Source organism: Dipodomys merriami, unplaced genomic scaffold (genome assembly GCF_024711535.1).
Source record: "Dipodomys merriami isolate MVZ:Mamm:240054 unplaced genomic scaffold, mDipMer1.0.p SCAF_134, whole genome shotgun sequence".
NCBI lineage: Eukaryota > Metazoa > Chordata > Mammalia > Rodentia > Heteromyidae > Dipodomys > Dipodomys merriami.
The window spans coordinates 1824181-1844800 of NW_027202649.1; the positions used below are offsets into that span (position 1 = coordinate 1824181).

Genomic DNA, 20620 nt, shown 5'->3' on the forward strand with positions numbered 1-20620 from the left:
ACTTTGGATGTTGAACCCTTCGGAGGAAAGCATGTGGAGTATGAATGGTTGGGCTCATTCAGAAAACTTCCAGAAATATTTGAGAACTTTCTAATCTGCTATCTCTTTGCATCTCTCAGGACTATCAGAGACACAGTATATGACAAAGACTTTATTCAGTCAACAAAAATTAAATTTGCCAGCCTTATTGCTAGGCATTTTAGGTAGAATGTCTTTTTTATAGGTACTATCATTATACCCATGTTACAGATGAGCAAGCTGACGTTTCAAAAGGGCATGCTAGTTGCTAACATGGTCAGAGCCAGGATTTGCATCCACCCTATTTTACTTCAAACACACACTACTTTATGAGCAGAACGTGTCTATACAGTTTGGGTGCAGTTGCCACGACTCCAAGAGAATCCTTCTCATCCCTGCATTGTGCTGGGAGCGGGAAAGGCACAGCCACTTAAGGAAGTTCCCAGTCAGGAGCCAGTGGCTCATACTATAATCCTAGCTATTCAGGAGGCTGAGATCTGAGGATCCCACTTGAAAACCAGCCTGGGCATACAAATCAGAGAGAGACCCTTATCTCCAATTAACCAATAGAAAGCAAGAAGTAGAGGTGTGGCTCAAGTGGTAGAGCACCACCAGCTTTCAGCTAAAACAAAAAATACAAGACAGAGCACTAGGCTCTGAGTTCAAGCCCCAGTGCTTCCTCCACTCCCCCCCCCCAAAAAAGGGGAAAAAAATCTAATAGGACCCAATGCATTTGCTTGCTAAGGGAGTTCTGTTTGGGAAAGCGCTATTGGGAATGTTCTAGACAATGCTAGAGATGAGATTTGGCTGAAACGTCAGGGGTCACTGGCAAAGGGAGATTGACGACAGAACCTGACCGGAGGCTCTAATGAAGAAGAGACCACACGCAAAGATCAAGCAGTTCCTTTCACTGGAAGCATTTGTTTTTGTCTCCTGGGCCTTTAATCATAAAATTCAACTTATGTGGAACCATGACTGCAATCGATTTCCTGTATGAGATCACATACAGAGGAATCAGGCTAATTGGAGATTACGTGACTGCTGCTCTCGCTTATGAAGAGTCTCGTCTCGCCTCTAATTGAACTTTGTCTTCTCTGACAAATGCCGAGATGATCAAGAAGGCTGCCTCTTGGAAAGGTGAAGTGTCTGCATCTTGGCTGTGTGATGGTGCTATTTCTCCATGCGTGGGTGAGCTCTGTGATTGAGGTTGAACCCCAAAAGTTCTGAATTTTTATTCCTTTGAACTATAGTGAAGGAAGGCTCCCAAGGCGCACCCTCAATTATCAGAGAAATCCCTGCCACCACCCAATGGTGGGCTGACCTGATTGCCTACCAGGTTGGCCCCATCTTATTCCAGTGCCGGCACTCTGTTCCTTGCTAGCCATGTTGTTCTGAGAAATACTCAGAACCAATTCAAATCTCAGTTCTGTCTTTTGCAGCCTGAATGACTTAGGAAGGCAAATGATCTTTTCTTGTGCACCTACTATGTGCTAGGTGTAGTCAGTGCTTTCATAACTACATCGATCTCCTTAAGAACAGTTAATGGGTGGGTACACCCAGCAGTGTGAGTTGAAAACGTTATTCGCTTAAGATCACAGCCACAGTAAGGTCAGTTCAGTCTAGAACCCAAACCTATTGCTTCTCTTTGTTGCCACTTGAGTCTCTGAGTCCCATTTTCCTCTCCTAGTAAATACCAATGGTAAGAGCTGTGCCTGGTCTCCTAGGCCTCTTCCCTCCTCAAGGAGTACAGAGGCTCTGAAGCAAAGCTGAGGTGTGCGGCGGGTGGGCTTTGTAATGCAAAAGCAGTGCGGCAGGTGGAAGGGGGTGTGCTTGACTACAAGATTGCATCATCATTCCCTTTGCCTGCCACGAGCCACCTGCTATTGGTTTCTGATGAGTCTCTAGCTGAGATCTGGCTGCTGTTTGAGGGAATCTACTATATGCCAGATGCTCTATAAGATGTCGGCTCCGTTTTATAAGTAAAACAAATAAGGTTCATGTAACTAAGCAACACAAAGGGTTATAAAGGGCAAAAGCAAAATTCTAACCCATGGTTGCCTGCCTGGGTTAAGAGCAAAAGCACAGGCACTTTCCAAAGGATAGACCATTTCCATTCATCTTCATCTGCAGCTCTACCAGTCAGGCTCACCAATCATCATTGAGTATCCTTTCTAAAGCCTGAATGAATGAACCTTTTCTGAATGATTCTTCTATCTGCAGGAAGAGCCAGCCTTCCTGCCTTCCTGCCTTCCTGCCTCCCTCCCTCCCTCCCTTCCTCCCCTCCTTCCTTCCCTACCTTCTTTTCTTCCTCCCTCTCTCCTTCCCTCTCTCTCTCCCTCCCTCCCTTCTTCTTGATCCCAGGCTATTTTTAATCCCATAACTTTGACCCCCAACAGTTTCAACCCCTAGGACATTCCTATTACCAAAAGTAATCAGAGTTATGACAACATTAGCAACTTTTTAAAGAGAATTTAAAAGTCCTCAGTGGCATGGTTAAGCTACCGGCAATCTACTTCATTATTCTGCTGAAGTTATTTCCACTTGGATGAATGTTACTGCACGTAAAATATTATTACAATAAACTTTAATTTCTTAATCTTTTTCCCCCCCCCCCTCCATTGTAAATTTGACCAATTATAGCTTCTGTTATTGGGGTCACTCTTTGGGATCTAGTACTTTTTTAAAAAAACAGCATAATGAGAAAAGTGAAGAGAAGAATATCCAGAGATACAGATATTGGGAGAGGGGATGCAAAAAGCAAGGGAAAGACAGGTTTCTTTATTGATAATGAGATTAACATGCTCTCCAGAGGGCAAGATAGTTAAGTACAAACAGTGATCAAGAGATGGGGTATAAAGCTATTTCTCTTTCTCTCAAGGTAGTAAAATCACTGATTCTGGGTTTGCTTTCCTTCCCAAGTTACTGGCAATCAAGTATGGCTGTTGTTGCAGTTTTGGGTAAAATACAGACTCGCCATCCACCACCTCATCAGTATGGATATAGCAAATGAGAAATATACACTTCAGTACACAAGCAAAGATCCCTAAACTAATACATCCATCTTCACATCGCCAAAATGAGGTTCGGGGCTGACTCATGAGAATGTCATCCTGATACCCTCATCTGAAAATTGGATGATTCAGAACCCTTGGTTCCAATTTGCCTGTCAAGGTAGCTCCTGGCTTGGGTATTAGAAATTCTCAGAGCAATTTCTCAGATTTACAAACATCTGTGTCACTTAACCTCACAGACGCCATTTGCTTATTTGAATTAACACCAAGGCACAGCGCTGGCCATATTTCATTCCATTAACCTTATTAGTGACAGCTTAATGCTGTGCTGTTCCAAGACATCTTGTATTTAAGTTACAAATGAAGCAATGGCCGGCAATGCCCAGTCAAATAAAGGAAGCATGGGAAGGAACTCCAGTATTCTCTGGGGTGCTAAGGAGCGATGTCTATGTATGCATATTCTAGGTCAATAATCAAAGCAACATCAGTTCTAGATGGAGACCCAGAGCCTCTCATACCCCTGCAATCTAGAGGAATAGATGAGATACAGAGCTACAGCGGTCATGGTGAGAGGCAAGCAGGATGGCATTATGCTCTTTAGAGTCTTATCAGATCTATTTTAAATCAATGAGAAGCACTCGTGGTCCTGTCTTGTCTGCCCATCTGCAGGTCCGTCTGCCTTACTGTGCCTCCTGGTCTGTCATCTCTATTTCTCTCCTTTTCTCGGATGCATTTGTCACTGTGGAGTCTCTGGCCCTCAATTTTAAAAAGTCCAGGAGCAAGGGAGATTTGGAATTCTACTTCCACTTGGAAGTCTGAGATGCTGACATGCTTCTCAATATCAGTTTCTTTCCCTTTGAAATCGACCGTAATACTGATCTTGGTGTGCTGCTGTTAGGGTACAACCAAGGAGAACCCATACAGGCAACTGGGTTCCTGGCCCCTCACAAAGCCCGCCCCTCCGCCCATCCTCAGCTTACCCTCGTGACGCATTAGCATGCCACCAATCTGAGGGCTTTCCTCCAGTATGGCCTGCCCTCAGCCCATTTTCAGATCAGCCAATGGAGCCATGACTGGCAGAAATTATTTTTCAACCAATTGGTCTCTTTCCAGCAGTTTCATATGGCTTCTCACTGTAAATCACTCGGGGAAAATAAATGTCCCCAATCCATTAGTGGCTTTCTACCACGAGCCAATCTGAGGCACAAACTAGACAAGGCTTGTTAATGGTCACTTAAATACCTTCCTAGGGCTCAACCCTGAGGGCTGCAGCTACCCTCCAACCCCACCTGCCCATGGGAAAGGACGGACAGCAGCAAGGACACAGACGCGGCCTTGATCAGTCAGAAGGGACCACACATCCTGGCTGGCTTATGCCCATTCCAGTCTGTTCCCGAAATCCCTGAGTAATCACCAACAGTGCACTTTTTGAAACGAGTTCCAGTTCGAATGGTAAACTATCTTGGGTCTCCATGGCAACCGAGAACAATAGTTTGGATAATAATAGCTGTCACTTATCCACCATCACCTGTGTGCTAAGCATCACCCTGCAAATCTCACCTGCAAACAGCAGTCCAGCACCAAGGAAGGAAGAAGGCACCATGATGACCCTCATTGTATAGACCCAGGAAGTGACATTTAAGGCAACACACCCCACGTCAGTTACAGAGTGTGATCTGCACCTTCTCCTCACCTGCTGAAAATGTTGGCGGATCCTGATTCAGAGCTGACCTTAGCCATCTCTTCTTCAGAGACGCCAGGCCTTCGAAGCAGCCCAGCCAATGATCTTCAAAGGCTTGGCCTGTTTCTTGCTTCCAGAACTGACTGAGTGGTGGGAGCCAGGTGGGCCCACATTCTTACTTCGCTCTCTCCTGTGTCCTAGCCTGCTGCCTTTATTTTCATTGTCCTGAACATGCTCCCTCAATGGACCACTTAGAAAAGACCCCTGTGACAGGTTGTAGCTCCAAGAAGACACACCTAGAGCACCCAGTTAGCAAGTGGATCTTGTGTAGGAAGTCTGACCCCTAAGTCCTACATGATCTGGCAGGACACACAGGCTATAGGGCCTCTACGATGTATCTCAGAAGTAGAGTACCTGCCTAGCATGCTTGAAGAGGCACTGAGTGCTATCTATACCTAACCCTGTGCGACCCAAAGGCTTCCCAAGATGTCTGGTCACCAACAAGCATATGCTATATGGGACTAGATGTGACCAGAGCACAGAAACAGTAACTACTACCTAGTGAGTGTCTGTATTATATCTGAGTCTCTCAACATCACACTGTCTGTTCATCTGCATTGCATAAACGCAGCCCAGGGGACTTGGAGAAACAGAAATACCAGTGAGATCAGGTAGATAGGAAGAGACTAGCTCAGGCTTACAGCCAGGCATGTGCTATCACATGGTAAGCATGTCTGTACTTTCCACAGAAAGCCATGTTACCCCAGGAATAGCCAAAGAATGCTCCCCCAAGTTACCCAATAAAAGCAGCAAGGGATCTCTATTTTTTAAAACAGAAAGGAAAAGATAGAAAAATACATGCCAGGGTCCAGAGAGGTAAGTCATATTTCTTGTGACTTTCCCCCAAATGAAAATCAAAATGGAGTAAAAGGAAAACAGCAGAGCATGAAGTACACGCAGATTCAAATCCTAATTCTATTTTGCAAGGTTCCTGGCTATTCATGCAATCTCCTTGAGCCCCAATTGGTTCTATAAAAAAAAAACGCCCATCTCATTAGTCCATGAACGAGAGAGTAAATGAAGTAAAACAAGTATTTCTCTCTGTTTCTTCTCTTCAATTTCCATAAAGTACATAGAGTAACCAACCTGATCCCTCATTCCAGGTCTGACTAACCCAAGTTCAAACATATGATGCTGCACTTCCAAGTAAAGAGCATATCCTACTTGATGATGAAAAGGCTTTCATTAAAAATAGAGAGCAGATAAAAGAGACCTTCATCCCAGAGGCCCTTGTTGATTCATAAAAACACAGAATGAGTCATCCTGGATCTCAAGGCTAAAACGTACAATCAATGGGCCTCTCGGGCCAGCCAGTCCCAGCCCCGTGGAGGAGGAGAGACCCGTGGGCCATCTTCACAAGCTATGCCAGGCCTCCCCTGCAAAACTCATTAACTCTGCTTCCAGCTTAGCAAAAGGGAAACCATTCGGGACCCTTGACAATATTACATTCAAGTGTTCCCTGGGGCCTGGTGGCTTCCTGAATCTGTAGGGATTCAAGGGTGTGCGTTGGGGGGAGGGGTCTGCTAAAGAAATGTATGTGTCTGAGAATCAACCTGCCTGTCCTTCCCCTTGACATTCATTGTCTCAAAATGCCTTAGTTCCTGTGTGCATGCATCCAGTTAGTCTAAGATGCAAAAACCAGAGAACACAGACTTTCATGTACTGTAGTTGAGGCCTGGTTCTTGAAAAAGTCACCGAAACATTTTCTTCTCTATATCTATTCTTACAGAAGTCCTAGAACCTGATCCTCAGGGTCATTAATTATATGCATGTATGCATGCATATGAATATGGGTATGTATTAGTGTAATCTGCGTGTATATGTACATATAGTTGTATACATATAATACTGTCTGCAAAATAATGGGGTGGTTAAAGGAGAGTTATCAATGCAAGGTTTTCCTCGCACTAGACAGAGACTCTTCCACCAGCAAGAAAAATTATGAGCCAACAATCACCCAGCAACCTCTCTTCTTGATCCATTCACTTAGCAATCACTCTGATGCTCTGTATACGGTGCTGGACACTAAGAATTTGGTTCAGAGAACAGATACAAGTTCTGCCTTCTGAGATCCATCCGCCTGGCTGTGTAAGTGTTAACAAGAAGAACTCAGAACCCCTGGATTTGCAAAAGCACCTTCCCTTATGGGAGTCCCCAGAGGTACCAGAGATGAGTTCAAAGTCAGACACACCAGCTACACAGACAAGGCGTGAACAAGAGCTCAACTCCCACTGCTTCTACCAGCTGCCTTCTTCTACCAGCTGCCTTCTGACCTTGGCAAAGGAAACAGGCCTCTGCCCTCAGGGTGGGGAAGTGGGCAGAGAGGAGGGATGGATGGATGGCTTTTGTGTTTTTCTTGTTTCTTGATCTGGTCCCGGTTCTGGATTTCTGATCTAACATGAGAACCCTGGAGGTGGCTGTTGCTTTAAGAAGCAGCAGAGATGCAAAGGGCTATCTCCTTTCTTGGTGGAATCGGCCAGTTCACCTAACAAGCTTTGCCACACAGCCAGTGCTGGGGCCAGTGACCCTCTCCATCAGGTCTTCCCAGAACCTCGGGGATACACGGAGAGATCTGCACACGTCTGGGATCCCATCTGAGACTGGGTCTGAAGGAGTTGCTGGGGGAGATGGAGAATGGAGGGCCTTGTAGAGAGCTAGGCTTCAAGGCAGAAGCAGGGGTTCAGGCAAAGATGAATGAGGGTTGCCCTGCCCTGGGAAAGAGAGAAGAGACAGGGTGGGCTGTAGCCCTGGCCTCATCTTTTATCCAGCTTAGAGCTGCTGCTCAAACAACCCTCTTGGATCCCAGTTCCTCTCCACACACCTGGTTACAGGGAGGAAAATGAGTGGAAGTGTCTGGGGGAGGGGGCCCGCAGGCTACCCCCTTCCCCCTAGCCTCCATCAGGACAGCAGATAGAAGTGAAAAAGACCCAGTCTCACCAGGCATGGGCCTGTCATCCTAGCTGTGACTCAGAGGCTGAGTTCTAAGGATGGCAGTTCAAAGCCAGCCTGGGCAGGAAAAGTCTATGAGCCTCCAAAAGCCAGAAGTGAAGCTGTGGCTCAGGCGGTAGAGTACTAGCCTTGAGAGAAACAAGAAGGAGGAGGAAGAGGAAGAAGAGGAGGAAGAGGGAGAGGAAGAGAAAGAGAGGAGGAGGAGGAGGAAGAAGAAGAGGAAGGAAGAAAGGAGAAAGGAGAAGAAGGAGAAGGAGAAGAAGAAGAAGAAGAAGAAGAAGAAGAAGAAGAAGAGGAGGAGGAGGAGGAGGAGGAGGAGGAGGAGGAGGAGGAGGAGGAGGAGGAGGAGGAGGAGGAGGAGGAGGAGGAGGAGGAGGAGGAGGAGGAGGAGGAGGAAGAGGAGGAGAAAAAAGCTCAGGGACAGTGCCCAGGCCCTGAGTTCATTCATACACACACACACACACGCGTGCACACACACTCGCACACGCACACACGAGCCAGGCCACTCACTGGCAGGATGAGTGATCTCAAGAAATCACCCCCTTCCTCCGAGCTGCGGGTTTCCTCCCTGGACGGGGGGGGGGGGGGCGCGGAGACCTCCCGCCAGCCGGGCGCGGGGTCCCGGGAAGGGTGACGATGCGGGATGGCCCCGGAGCCAGCGGGCACCCACGAAACTCCCTAGAAACTGCCACGCCGCGCGCCCGCCGCCACCGCGGGGTAGCTTTTCTCCCCTGCCCCGCGTCAGCCTCGCCCCGCCGCGCGCGGGCTGCGGAGCGCTTCCGACGGCCCCGACCCCCGCGGCGCCCCCCGGCCCTGGCGCCCCGGCCCCGGGCGCCCGCCCTCGGCGCCGGCCGGTGCCCCCCCCACCCCGCGTCGTGGGGCGGGGGCGGCTCTGGGAGCCGGGGGGCCTGGCCGAGGGGGGGTCCCCAGCATCGGGGGCCCCCGGCCCGCCCCACCGCCCCTCCCCGGCGTCGGCGAGCGCGCAGAGCCCGAGGGGCGCGGATACTGGACCAGGCTTTGACGCGGATCTTGAGCTCGCCGTCCTGCGGCTCGGGCATGGCCCTCCGGGCGAGCCGGAGCTTGTTGAGCCCCCCGAAGCCCACCAGCACCACGGCGCGCATCTCCCGCGCGTCGCCGGCGCGGTGCGAGCCGTCGCCGCCGCCGCCGCCCTCCGCGGGCTCCGGGGTCGCCTCCTTCTCGATCATCTGCTCCGTCTCCTCCGCTTTCTCCACGCCTTCCTTGGCCATGGCGCGCGCGGGCCGCGTGCGGGGCGCTCGGGCTGCCGTGGGGAGGATCGGAGCTCCTCCCGCGCGGGCTCCTCCTGTTGAATGCGCGGCGCCCGGCGGCGGCGCGCGGGGCGGCGGCGGCGGCGGCCTCGGGCGGCCCGGGGCGGGCGGGCGGGCGGGCGCCGCGGCCGCGCCGTAAGCCTCCGAAGAGCCGCGCCCTACGCGCCTCCTCTCCCCACAGCCAGCCCCGGCTCCGGGTTTCCAACCCGGGCTGCGGACCCCCGCTTGGTCGTGGCTCTGAGAGACTCGGCCTTCCGAGGACTCTTACGTAAAGCCCGTCCACGGCGGCGCCCGGCCCCCGCCCTCCCGCCTCCTCTCGGTCGCGGCCGCCGTTTTTGGTTATTTACGGCTCCGGGGCGGGCGGGCGCCTGGAAATGGACTGAGATGCTGCGGGCGGGACGCGCGGCCGGGCGGTCTCCCGCCGCCCGGGGTGAGGGGGGCCCGGGGCCGGGTGGGGGGGCGGGGGCCGGAGTGGGGGCGGCGGAGAGACGGGAAACTGGGCTGCGTCCCAAGCAGGCAGTTCTGCGAGGAAGAGCCGGGGAGACGGGCGCGGGAACTCAGCACTAGGATACAAGCCCAGGGCAGAGTGGGCACCTGCAGGAGCCCTAGGATGCGCCTTCCAGACGACCTCCGTGCAGAGGACCGCGGCCCGGCCCACCGCAGGCAGCGCCTCCGGGAAAGTGATCTTAACGACCATTTGGGCCCTGAACAGAATCTCGTTCTTGTTCTGACTCCAGAAGACTTGGTACCTCATCCCCCAGCGCACGCGCGCGCGCGCACACACACACACACACACACACACACGCATGCACGCGCACGCATGCACACACATGAACACACATGCATGCACACACATGAACATGCACGCACATATGCACACGCATGCACACACGCATACACACACATGAACACACACGCACACGCATGCATGCACACGCGCGCGCACATGAACACACACGCATGCACACACATGAACATGCACGCACATATGCACACGCATGCACACACGCATGCACACACATGAACACACACATGAACACACGCGCGCACACACATGCACACATGAACACACACGCATGCACGCACATGTGCACACACACGAACACACACGCATGCACACACATGAACATGCACGCACATATGCACACGCATGCACACATGCATGCACGCACATATGCACACACATGAACACACGCATGCATGCGCACACACATGCACACATGAAAACACATGCATGCACACACTGCAGCTAGCCTTCGTGTGCTTCTTTTGCTATCAGATCCCTTAAAAGAAAAGCTTATTGCACTGAAAGGAAATGCAAAAGCTGGTAACAGAAGGGGCTTGCTTGGGGGCACTTGACAGATGGAGAGAGATGCATGAAGCGTCTTGGTTGTGTTTTGTAGTGTGAGAAGCCAGCCCCGGCAGGGTGGGTGCCTCCTTCACCCTTCCTGAGCCCCAGCACCGGGGTCCATGCCGCGCGCCTGTTAACTTGGTTCTCCACCTGGTGTGAAGTGGTCGGTGGATAGGATTCCGGTGATGAGGAACTGGATTTCCAAGCTCCAGCCTGGGGAAGACCATAAACAAGTGCGTGTTTCCCTCCATTCTCTCTCTGCCTCCGCATCTCTAATTTCATTTCCTTGGCTTTGGGTGCCTCAAACATGTTCATATAGCCAGTGGTGGTGGCTCCAGCCTGTGATCCTGGCTACTTGGAGGTAGAGATCCAAGAAGGCAATTCAAGGCCAGCCTTGAATTGGGTGGGGGTAGAGGAAAATGAGGCACCATCTCAACCAATGACTACATAGAGTGGTAGAAGTCAGTGAAGCCAACTACCAGGAAAGCATAATGCATGGGAGTTGTCTCACTCAGAGAGAGAGAGAGACAGAGAGAGAGACAGAGAGAGAGACAGAGAGACAGAGAGACAGAGAGAGACAGAGAGAGAGACAGAGAGAGAGAGAGAGAGAGAGAGAGAGAGAGAGAGAGAGAGAGAGAGAGAGGATCTAAAGTTTAGTTCACCAAAGTCTTTACATATTGGACAAGCACCAATCCTGGAAGTTGACTTCCTCATACTTTGAGCCTGCCTCCCACTACCTGGGCAAGGAGAACACTTCAGGTGTTCTCCATATGCACCTGTCATTTTGTCCAGGTACAGTGGTTCACACCTGTAACCTATGCTACTCCAGAGGTAGAGACTGGGGAAAATCTTGGTCTGAGGGTTTGCCTCAGACAAAAACTGCAAGATCCTACCAGATCCATAACTAAATTTTTAAAAAGAGGGGGCTGGAGATACAGCTCAAGTAGTGGAGCGCTTTTTTAGCAAGTATAGATCCTTAAGTTCCATCCCCAGGACCTCAAGTAGAAGAGAAGGAGCTATACTTTTGGAGCGGACATGTCTTGGGTGCTGATATCCAGTGAAATGTATTTCATTGTTTTGGCCATGCCTATAATTCTCCACGTGTTGGGTAAGTTATGCAATTTGATCCTCAGAATAATCATATGAGTTAACAATTACTGTCCACATCTGACAAAAGAGGAAATCAAGTCTTAAGTAGGCGAGTCACTGTGCTGAAAACAACACATGGTTTCTTTTAGCTGTGGTGAGACACAAACTGACTTCAGGTCCACGTTCAACAGGAATGTTTGTTTACAGGACAGTTCTGCCTCTGACTGATCCTACTCTGTGGAGCTGCTCTTTTTCTTGGCATTCTAGTATTTCTATTCTACCAAGATCCCTTGCCTTAGTTTTGAGTGTTTTCCTTTGGCATTAGTAAGATAAACCTATCATACAATCAGCAAAAACCACATTTAAGAGAAAGTAGCTTATGTGGTATACTAAAGGCTGCATAATTATACCCTGCAAGGGAACCTTCTGGCTGCACATAAGCCCCAGATTATAATTGGCAGACAGCCCATTGTCAACAAGCCAGAAGGAACACACCGTTCTCTTTGCTGCTTGGAGAAGAATATCTTCCGCTTAGTCCCGTATAGCACTATCATTAACTATTCCAAAGTTTTATCCTTCCTGGTGGCATGTAGCAAGAGCTATATGTGAGGCATATCTAAAATTAAACACAATGGATCAATTTTTAATTTATAAAATGGATTCCTTGGCATTGTAGGGTGATGTCAAACAGCGACCACTGCTGGTGAAGCCTACCTACTATTATAGCTCAGCTCTATGACCTTACCAATGACTTCAAGAAAGGCCCCTTACACTTGTTCATGGCGGGGGGGGGGGGGGGGGAGGGGGGAGGGGGAAGGGCGGGGGGGGCAGCGGGAAGAGAACAGGGATAAGGACAGGAATAGGGAGGGAGAGGAAGAGTAGGAGGGAGGGAAGAAGGGAAGGAGGGAGAGATATTGAGGGAGAAAGAGAGAAAGAACGAGAGAACTCAAGATATTGGATACCTGAGGGGAGTATTGCATAATAGAGGTGAGGGGGTTTTTGAGTAATGGTAGGAAGCAATATTGTTTTAGAAATAATTAAGTAATTTGAAATGCCTCAGTGATTTTCGGGGAGGGGAGGGGGATCACTTACCCGATAATCAATGCACTCAACTAGTCTTTAGTAGTCTTTATTCTATTATTCCACTTCAATATTATTAGAATTATTTATCAAATACATTACATGATTTAATCCTGCAAAGAATCCTGTGCCACAGGAGCTAGTAGCTCTATGCTACAGAGGAGAAACTTCAGTATAAACGGTGTTGATCCTAAGATCACCTGCTTAGTTGGTAGCAGAGCTGGCATTTGAAGTGGGAGGCATTTGACTCTGGAATGTGAATTCTTAAACTTTATACTATAATATCTGTGGTTTTATAGGTTTCTCTATCACTCGGGCATAAAAATGCTACAGGGGTAAGCTAAGAAGGAAGGTGATGAATTTTAAAAGTTGAATAATAGAAAGAAGTAGGAGATTCTGGCCAATAAAAGGTCCTGGTAAAAATCAGCGGCTGGCATTAAAGAATTCCATGATTTCGTATAATTCTTCTACTTAAAAGATTCTTGCTACTTACAAGATAATAACATACGACTGCTAGAAGCACTGCACTGCTCTGCAAAGAACTAGTGAGAAAACACGTTCTATCTCTATCTTTCAGGCCCACTGGTAAGAAGAAACTCCAGCCACAACAGCAGCAGCAGGGTATTTGTTCATCTCCTTTTGAATGCTGACCTTGTACTCGTGTGAAGTGCTAGAGATGAAATATTATGAAAGGCTAAGGTGTTCTCATTTCCAATGGAGCTCACGGTCTGGCCATGTAGAGGTACATTGGTTTAGGTTGGGTTGCCACAAGCAAAGCTCTCTTAATTCAGACCTCTGAGTGCAACTGATTATCCCACTTGTGAGGTGATCTCAGGAAACACCAGTAGGACTTGGGGACCTGAGACAGGGAGGGGAAATAAATCAATGCAAGTTGTCTGCCCAAAGGCCATCACTGGGTCATTAGGGTTAAATCCCTCGAAGAACTCTAGGAAGCAGGGAAGCACGCCTACCCCTCAGAGGCTCCTCCAATCAAGAGGCAAGGAAGTGGAAGATCCATCAGCTCTGATCAGTCTATGGGTGAGATCTGTCGATTATCCACTGCTTCTGGCCAACCTTGCACCTGTGCTGTTTGGAGCCAGGCAGCAAGACACAGCTATAGAGTCAGGTGTGTCTGGAGTTGGAAGAAACTTAATCATTTATTGTGTATGGCCATGCTGGGTTCCAGAAGGGCAGAGGCATGTTCCAAGAGAAAAAAATTATGTCATAAGCTGGGTGCCAGTGTCTCATGCCTATAATCTTAGTTACTCAGGAGGTTGAGAACTGCAGTTCAAGGGCAAGAAAAGTCCAATAGACTCTTATCTCCAGAATTAGGGGTGTGGCTCAAGTGGTAGAACACCAGCCTTGAACAAAAAAAATTAAGGGAGAGCACAAAGCATTGAGTTCAAGCCCCAGTACAGGCACACACAGGAAAAAAAATCACGTAATTATTGTTCTGTTTGATAAATGCTGCAAAGGAGAACTACACTAAGCATCAGGGAAGCCTTCACCATGAAAATAACCATAAAGCATTCGATTCATCTACAAAAACTTCACTGTGTTCTTCAGCTCAGGAAAGCCGGGCCCCATTCTCATGGTCAAGACATGGCCATCATATACACGTTGACAGAGATGAGTGGGGAGGGGCACCACAAGGGTCTGCCCTATTTTATCTACCTACTTCCGATTGGCCAGAGCCTAATGATGTAGCTGCTTCCTGTTACAAAGGAGGCTGGGGAAATGTAGTAGTTTCATATTTAAGAGACAATGTCCCAGTGACAATATTTGAGTCCTGCAACTAAGAGTGATAGTATCTGGAAGTACAGTGAGGACTTTTCTGAAATAATGTTGCAGGGCTTGAACCAAATGACTGATCAACTGTGAAGAATGAAAAGGTGATTCTCAGCCCTCCCTTGCTAAAGTCAAACACTGCTCAAGGATCCTGGGTTTCACTGTTGTCTTCCAATAACTCATCTAAAGCATTGTTCACCCTATTCAACCTTTTTATTTTTCTACATAGAGTTCACCTGCAATTTTATTATGGAAGATACCAGGAAAGCCCGAGTGTTGGTCATAAAGCACTGGAAACCATTTTAGCACTGGATTAACCAGATCATGGGTGAATAAAATCAGTGCCACTTTGCCTACGCTTGCCCTTTTCTTTGTAAGCAGCTCTTATCCACAGAGAGGTCACTTGATCGATTGTTTTGTATCACTTGGTAAACATGGCTGACCAAGTGTGGAGGAGGATCTTGCCACATAGGACTTGAGGAAGGAATTTTAATGAAGCAGTTTGTGTTTTGGAAGCCTCTTCTCTGCTAAAAGATTTCTTTTATCCTGGGTCTTGGCACATTGTATAGGATTTTCCCTAGTATGATTTATCTTTTTTTTGTCAGTCATGGGGCTTGAACTCTGGGCCTGAGTGCTGTCCCTCAGCTCTTCAGCTCAAGGCTTTTCTGGTGGTTTTCTGGTGGTTTATTGGAAATAAGAGTTTCACGGACTTTCCTGCCCAGGCTGGCTTTGAACCATGATCCTCAGATCTCAGCCTCCTGAATAGCTAGGATTACAGCTATGAGCCACCGGCGCCCAGCTAGTAGTATGATTTCTTGTATGAATCATTGCACAATAATGCTGTCAGCCTCTTCTAAATCCTGCACAGAGCTGTGTTCTCCCCAGAGTATTTCGATATAGATCACTGTGAATAATGGCCAAGGGATGGTGATGTAAAATTCACGTTCAAAAGCAAAGTACTCACTCCTCAGAGCGGGTCCAATACAAACTAGACAAGGGAGAAGTCTCCCTCTCCCTTGCTCTGTTGGTTTTTTTTTCATCTTTCTTTCCTATGAGCTGAGAACATGCTATTATAAATCAGAATGAACTAGACCTCCAGATACTCACTTTCTTATTTCCCTGATGTCTCTGGTTTGAGCTGAGAGATGATTTTCCTGAGGGCTCTGTTTCCTTTATTATTTTATTGGCCCATATCCAGTTTGTTAAGGCTTTCACAGTCATGACTGTGTGAAGCTGAAAGACCTTGATGTAACTGGAAAGGCTCAGTCTGAGAAGGGCACACATTGCCTTTCTTTCTTTCTTTCTTTCTTTCTTTCTTTCTTTCTTTCTTTCTTTCTTTCTTTCTTCCCTTCTTTCTTTCTTTCCTTCTTTTTTTCTGTCTCTTTCTTTTGAGGTTAAATGGTTTAAATCTTGGGAGATGGGGAATGTCCTTCATGGGGACTAATCGCTTCCTATTGCTTTTAGTATATGCTTTCTCTTCACACAGAATAGTATAGGACATGAGTAATTGATCAAGCATATTTTCTGTCCAGTCACCCATCCATCCACCCATCCATCGTCCATCCATCATCCATCAATCCATCCAACCAATTCACCCATCCATACCTTTGTACTAGGCAAAGTGAAAAGAACATATTCTTTCTTTCCAGGTAGGTCTCGTTCAAATCCCAGATTTTCTATTTCCCAGCTGGGTTAATTTTAGGCTGCTATAGAGAATGAGTGGGTATCTCTGAGTGCCTGCTCAAGGTAGATTTTGTAGAAGAAACAGCAAAAGAAGATGGTGCTGTCCTCAAATTTCTGAGAGCTGAATTACATGAAAATAGACCTACAGATAGCTTTGAGAAGATGGAACTCTAAATTGGAAACCAAGAATTATGAAGCAAACCCAGAAGGGAGTGTGGAGATCTGTGATAAACAGGTTGTGTGCATGGCTTTCCAAAGGGGTTACTGTGATATAGATTCAACTTTGAACCCTTGTTCCAGTCCGTTTTTCGGTCACACTGAAAACACATGAGGGAAGCCATTTAAAGAGGAGGTTTAGTTTGGGTCACAGTTTTAGAAGCTGTAGTCCCTTGGTTTGCTGGCTCCGTTGCTTCTGAGCCTATGATGAGACAGAGCGTCATGGCTGAAGGGTTGGTTGAACATAGCTTCTCACTTCAAGGTGGCCAGAAGTAGAGAGAAAGAGATTGCACAAAGGGTAGGGGGGCAGATGCAAAATGTCCTTCAAAAACATGGTCCCAATGACCTATTTCCTCCAGCTAGGCCACATCTCTGCAAGTTTCTACCACCTCCTCAAACAGTGCCACCTGCTGGGCACTAAGCCTTCCTCAGGGAGAGTTCCTGGGGATGGTTTCTAGGGTTTCCTATTTAAGCCATCACATTTGTAAGAATGTGAGCTTTGTAAGAATGTGAGCTCAGGATTTCTAGGTGTTCCAAATGCTCATGAGAATTCAGAAGCCTGGATTGGTCCACAAAATGTACCAGATTTATAAAATCCTAACAAACACCACATATGATGAACAAGGTACATCCTACAACGCCAATGTAGCCACAGTGGCTCTGGTTCACCATCTTTGCCATATGTCACCAATTCTCGGGCAGGAGTAGGCCCATCGGGACCTTTCTGGTTATCACAACTTAAACCAAAGGATCTTAAGGGACAGAGGCAAACGGTGCCTCTAAACATCTTACAATGCATAGGACTATGTCATTACCTCGTCCAAAATGCTGCCAGTCTACAAAACCCTGCCCTATGCCTAGGATCTAAGATGTCATGAAGTAGTCCAGAGGGCTATGGTTTTGACTGGCTGCCTGTGTGTTACCCCACATCAAGACAATTGTCCTAACTTGGAGTGCTCCTCATTCTCCAGATGGGTTCAGAAGCCTGTTATGTGCAAATCTTATTTTAGATACTCAAATGCATTTGAAGCTGATGTCCAAAAGGCAACTAAATCATTCTGGACAACTTTGTTTTAGAGACAATTGTATTTTATTGAGAGAAAAATCAAACGGCACTCCTTAATTTAATATGCCCACAGCCTTTCTGAGTAGAAATAGCTTTTGAGATATTGATTTTGAGTTTGGGTATTGCCTGTGCCTGTTTATCTAGGAGGCCATCAGGAGCAAAGTTGTCCTTTTATCTTCAGGATTTAATCCTGTCATGCTGACAGTGGCACCGAGGCTGGCTGAAAGATGAGGTACATGGGAGAAGAAGGGTTGTTATGACTTGGGGATTCAGTGACAGAGAAGAAGGAAGTCGATGAAAGAGATTCACATTGAATTTCCCAATATTTGCAAAGAGCACTTTATGATGAACACTCACCCATCTTCTAAGCAGTGCCAGTCATTCACGTTATTGCCTTGATTTGGGCCATGGGAACACAATACCATCAGAATGATTGCTTACAGTTTGGAGTCTGGAAGGAAAGGATTTAAGTACTCACAGGTCTGGGGAGAGCAATTTTCTTGGTTTCTAGGCAGCTTTCCAGTTTTGTCTCCCACAGAAGGCAGGGTGGCCAGTCCCTCATGGGACCTTTCCTTTTTTTTTTTTTTTTTTTTTAAATTCCCTAATGATCCTTTGGCTTTCACTGGCATTTGTTGTGGTATCTCTGTTTTTCATCTCTAATTTGATTTATTTGGATCTTTTCCTTCCTTCTCTTAGGCAGTTTAGCCAAGAGCTTGTCAATCTTATTTATCTTTTCAAAGAACCCAATTCTTTTTATTTCATTGATTCTTTGTATTTTTTAATGCCTCTTAAGTTCTCCCTTATTTTTTTTTACTATTTTTTTCCACTTAATAATTTGGGGGTTGTTTGTTCTTGTTTTTCTAGGAGCTTAAAGTACATCATTAGGCTATTTATTTGAGATCTTTCTGGCTGTTTCTTTAAAATTTTTATTTAGGTGTTCATAGCTATTACCTTTGCTCAGTACTGTTTTGCTATACCCCAAAGGTTCTACTAAGTTGAAATTTCATGTTGTTTAGACTCTAGGAATATTTTTATTCTCTTATTTATTTAAAAGATCCGTGATAAGCCAATATATTATTCAATCTACACATTTGTGAACCTTCTTGTAGTTTCTTTGGTTGTTAATTCATAGTTTTTATTCCAAGTGGTCTGTTAGAATACCGTGGGTTGTTTCAACTTTCTTCTATTTGTGAAGACATGCTCTATGTTCTAAAATACCTGTTTAGGAGAAAGTTTCATGGCCACTTTGATGAGGAAAGTGACCCCAGTAATGAGGGCTCTGCGTCCATGACCCAGTTGCCCCCGGAACAACATAGATTTAGTGCTACCACATCCTCCTGAGGTTCTGACAGGAAACCCACAGTCCATCCTACATTGCCTCTTTTCTCTGCATACTATAAGGTTTCCCAACCTGTCTTTCACTGCTAGGGGAAAAAAGGCTTTCTGCAATACTGAGGAGGGGTGGCAAGAAGCTGTTTAGGGATTTCTGGGTGCTGGCCTGACATCCATTCCCAGAGTAGGTGTCAGGGACGCTGTATTCCATCCAGGAATTGGGCATCCACTGCACTGGCTTGGATAGCAGCATGTAGATTGGGCGGTAAGTTCTTCTGCAATGGTGATCTGAGCCTGAGGTCATATGACCTTAACAATGTGAAGGAATTCTTTCATTGGATGTTGTCCTGCTTATCACGTCTTTCTTTGATTGGCTGTGCTTCTCAATTTTTACTCAACAGGTTTCTCCCTGTGCCCAGGATCCCTGATGCTTCCCCTACTCTTTCCCATCAAAGTTTCGTGGTTTCATGGTTTCCTTTATATGTGGAAACTAGATTTAGCTAGCTTATGAACTTACAAGTAAATATATTGGGATGTCGGCAAGTGTATACAAATTAACTGAAATGTGGTGGACTCAAGGGAGATGGCAATATAATTTTTTTTGTCGGTCATGGGGCTTGAACTCTGGGCCTGAGCACTGTCCCCCAGCTCTTCAGCTCAAGGCTAGCACTCTACCACCTGAGCTACAATGCCACTTCCGGTTTTCTGGTGGTTTATTGGAAATAAGAATTTCACGGACTTTCCTGCCCGGGCTGGCTTTGAACCATGATCCTCAGATCTCAGCCTCCTGAGTAGCTAAGATTACAGGCATGAGCCACCAGCGCCCGGCAAAATAGACACTTTTTTTTTTTCTTGTCCATGGGGCTTGAACTTAGGGCCTGGGTGCTATTCCTGAGCTTTCCTGCTCAAGGCTAGTGCTCTACCACTTTGAGCCACAGTACCACTTTTGGCCTTTTCTGGTTATGTGGTACTGAGGAATTGAACCCAGGGCTTCATGCATGCTAGGCAAGCACTCTACCACTAAGCCACATTTCCAGCCCCTGGCAATGTAATTCTTTAGAAAGGCAAAGTCTAAGTTCAACAACAACAACAACAAACACCAGAAAGGGTGGGATGGGGCCAAGGTAAGAGGAAGGAAGAGGAGAACCCTGTCAAGAACGCAATGTATATCCCACAAAATTAAGGACACTAAGCTCTAGGGTGGGTCCTGGGAAGGAGGGAGCGGGGAGGAGGCTATTAAAAGGGCGGATATTGAAAGGATGGGTTGTTTTCATAGACTGCTTTGTTAAATGGCAACTCTTCTGTACAACTACTTAAAGATAATTTAAAAATAAAATCAATTTAGAACAAAAAAGATTGGCGGTATGGGCTGGGAAGGTGGCTCAGTGGTAGAGTGTTTGCCTTGCATGCATGAGGCCCTGGGTTCGATTCCTCAGCACCACATAAGAAAAAAAAAAAAAAAAAGATTGGCGGTAAAAACAAAACTCTCTCCTGTGTGAAGATAGCTACCTGCCCCTGTGTCCACGGGAAGGGCTCCAGGACCCGAAGCAACAATGCCAAAGTCTGCGATGCCGGCATTTCTCCAAGTAGCGCTTGCTTTTTCCAATATTTGGTTTCTCAGGCTGGGAAATCAATCTGCCTGAACAGTGGCTGTAAGACAAGGCAAGTGGTCCCTGCAGCCAGGCCCTTGCGTGTGGAAATACAGGTGAATAGGGTTGGCTGGTGGGTAGCAGTGAGGCCTTGCAAACAGACCTTGTGATGAATATGAGGCCAAGTAGGTTATTTGGGGGAGGAGTTCAGGCAGTACTGGCAGTGGAGTGTGGAAGTTAGCTAGGAAAACCGGGGTGTGGGGGATTCCCTTTTAAACAGGTCAGAAGCTAGGGCTCATTGCATTGGGGGGGGGGGAAGGTGAGGAAGTACAGAAGACAGTGTGGAAGGCGTTTCTGAGTTATCCCAAATGGCCACCAAGGATACTGGGCCATGTATGCACCCTACCTCATTGCCCATCTT

At 47.3% G+C, this 20620-nt stretch overlaps 1 protein-coding gene across 1 annotated transcript in view; it reads right to left on the reverse strand.

The window, feature by feature from the left end:
- LOC138825093 (synaptic vesicle membrane protein VAT-1 homolog-like) overlaps window positions 1-9039 on the reverse strand; it is a 97602-nt gene extending 88563 nt beyond the window's left edge. Inside the window, exon 1 of the mRNA XM_070019468.1 lies at window positions 8731-9039. Within this exon, the coding sequence (XP_069875569.1) occupies window positions 8731-8966 (236 nt within the window). The 5' untranslated portion in view covers window positions 8967-9039. The remainder of the gene's footprint in view (window positions 1-8730) is intronic.
- Window positions 9040-20620: the final 11581 nt, after the last annotated feature.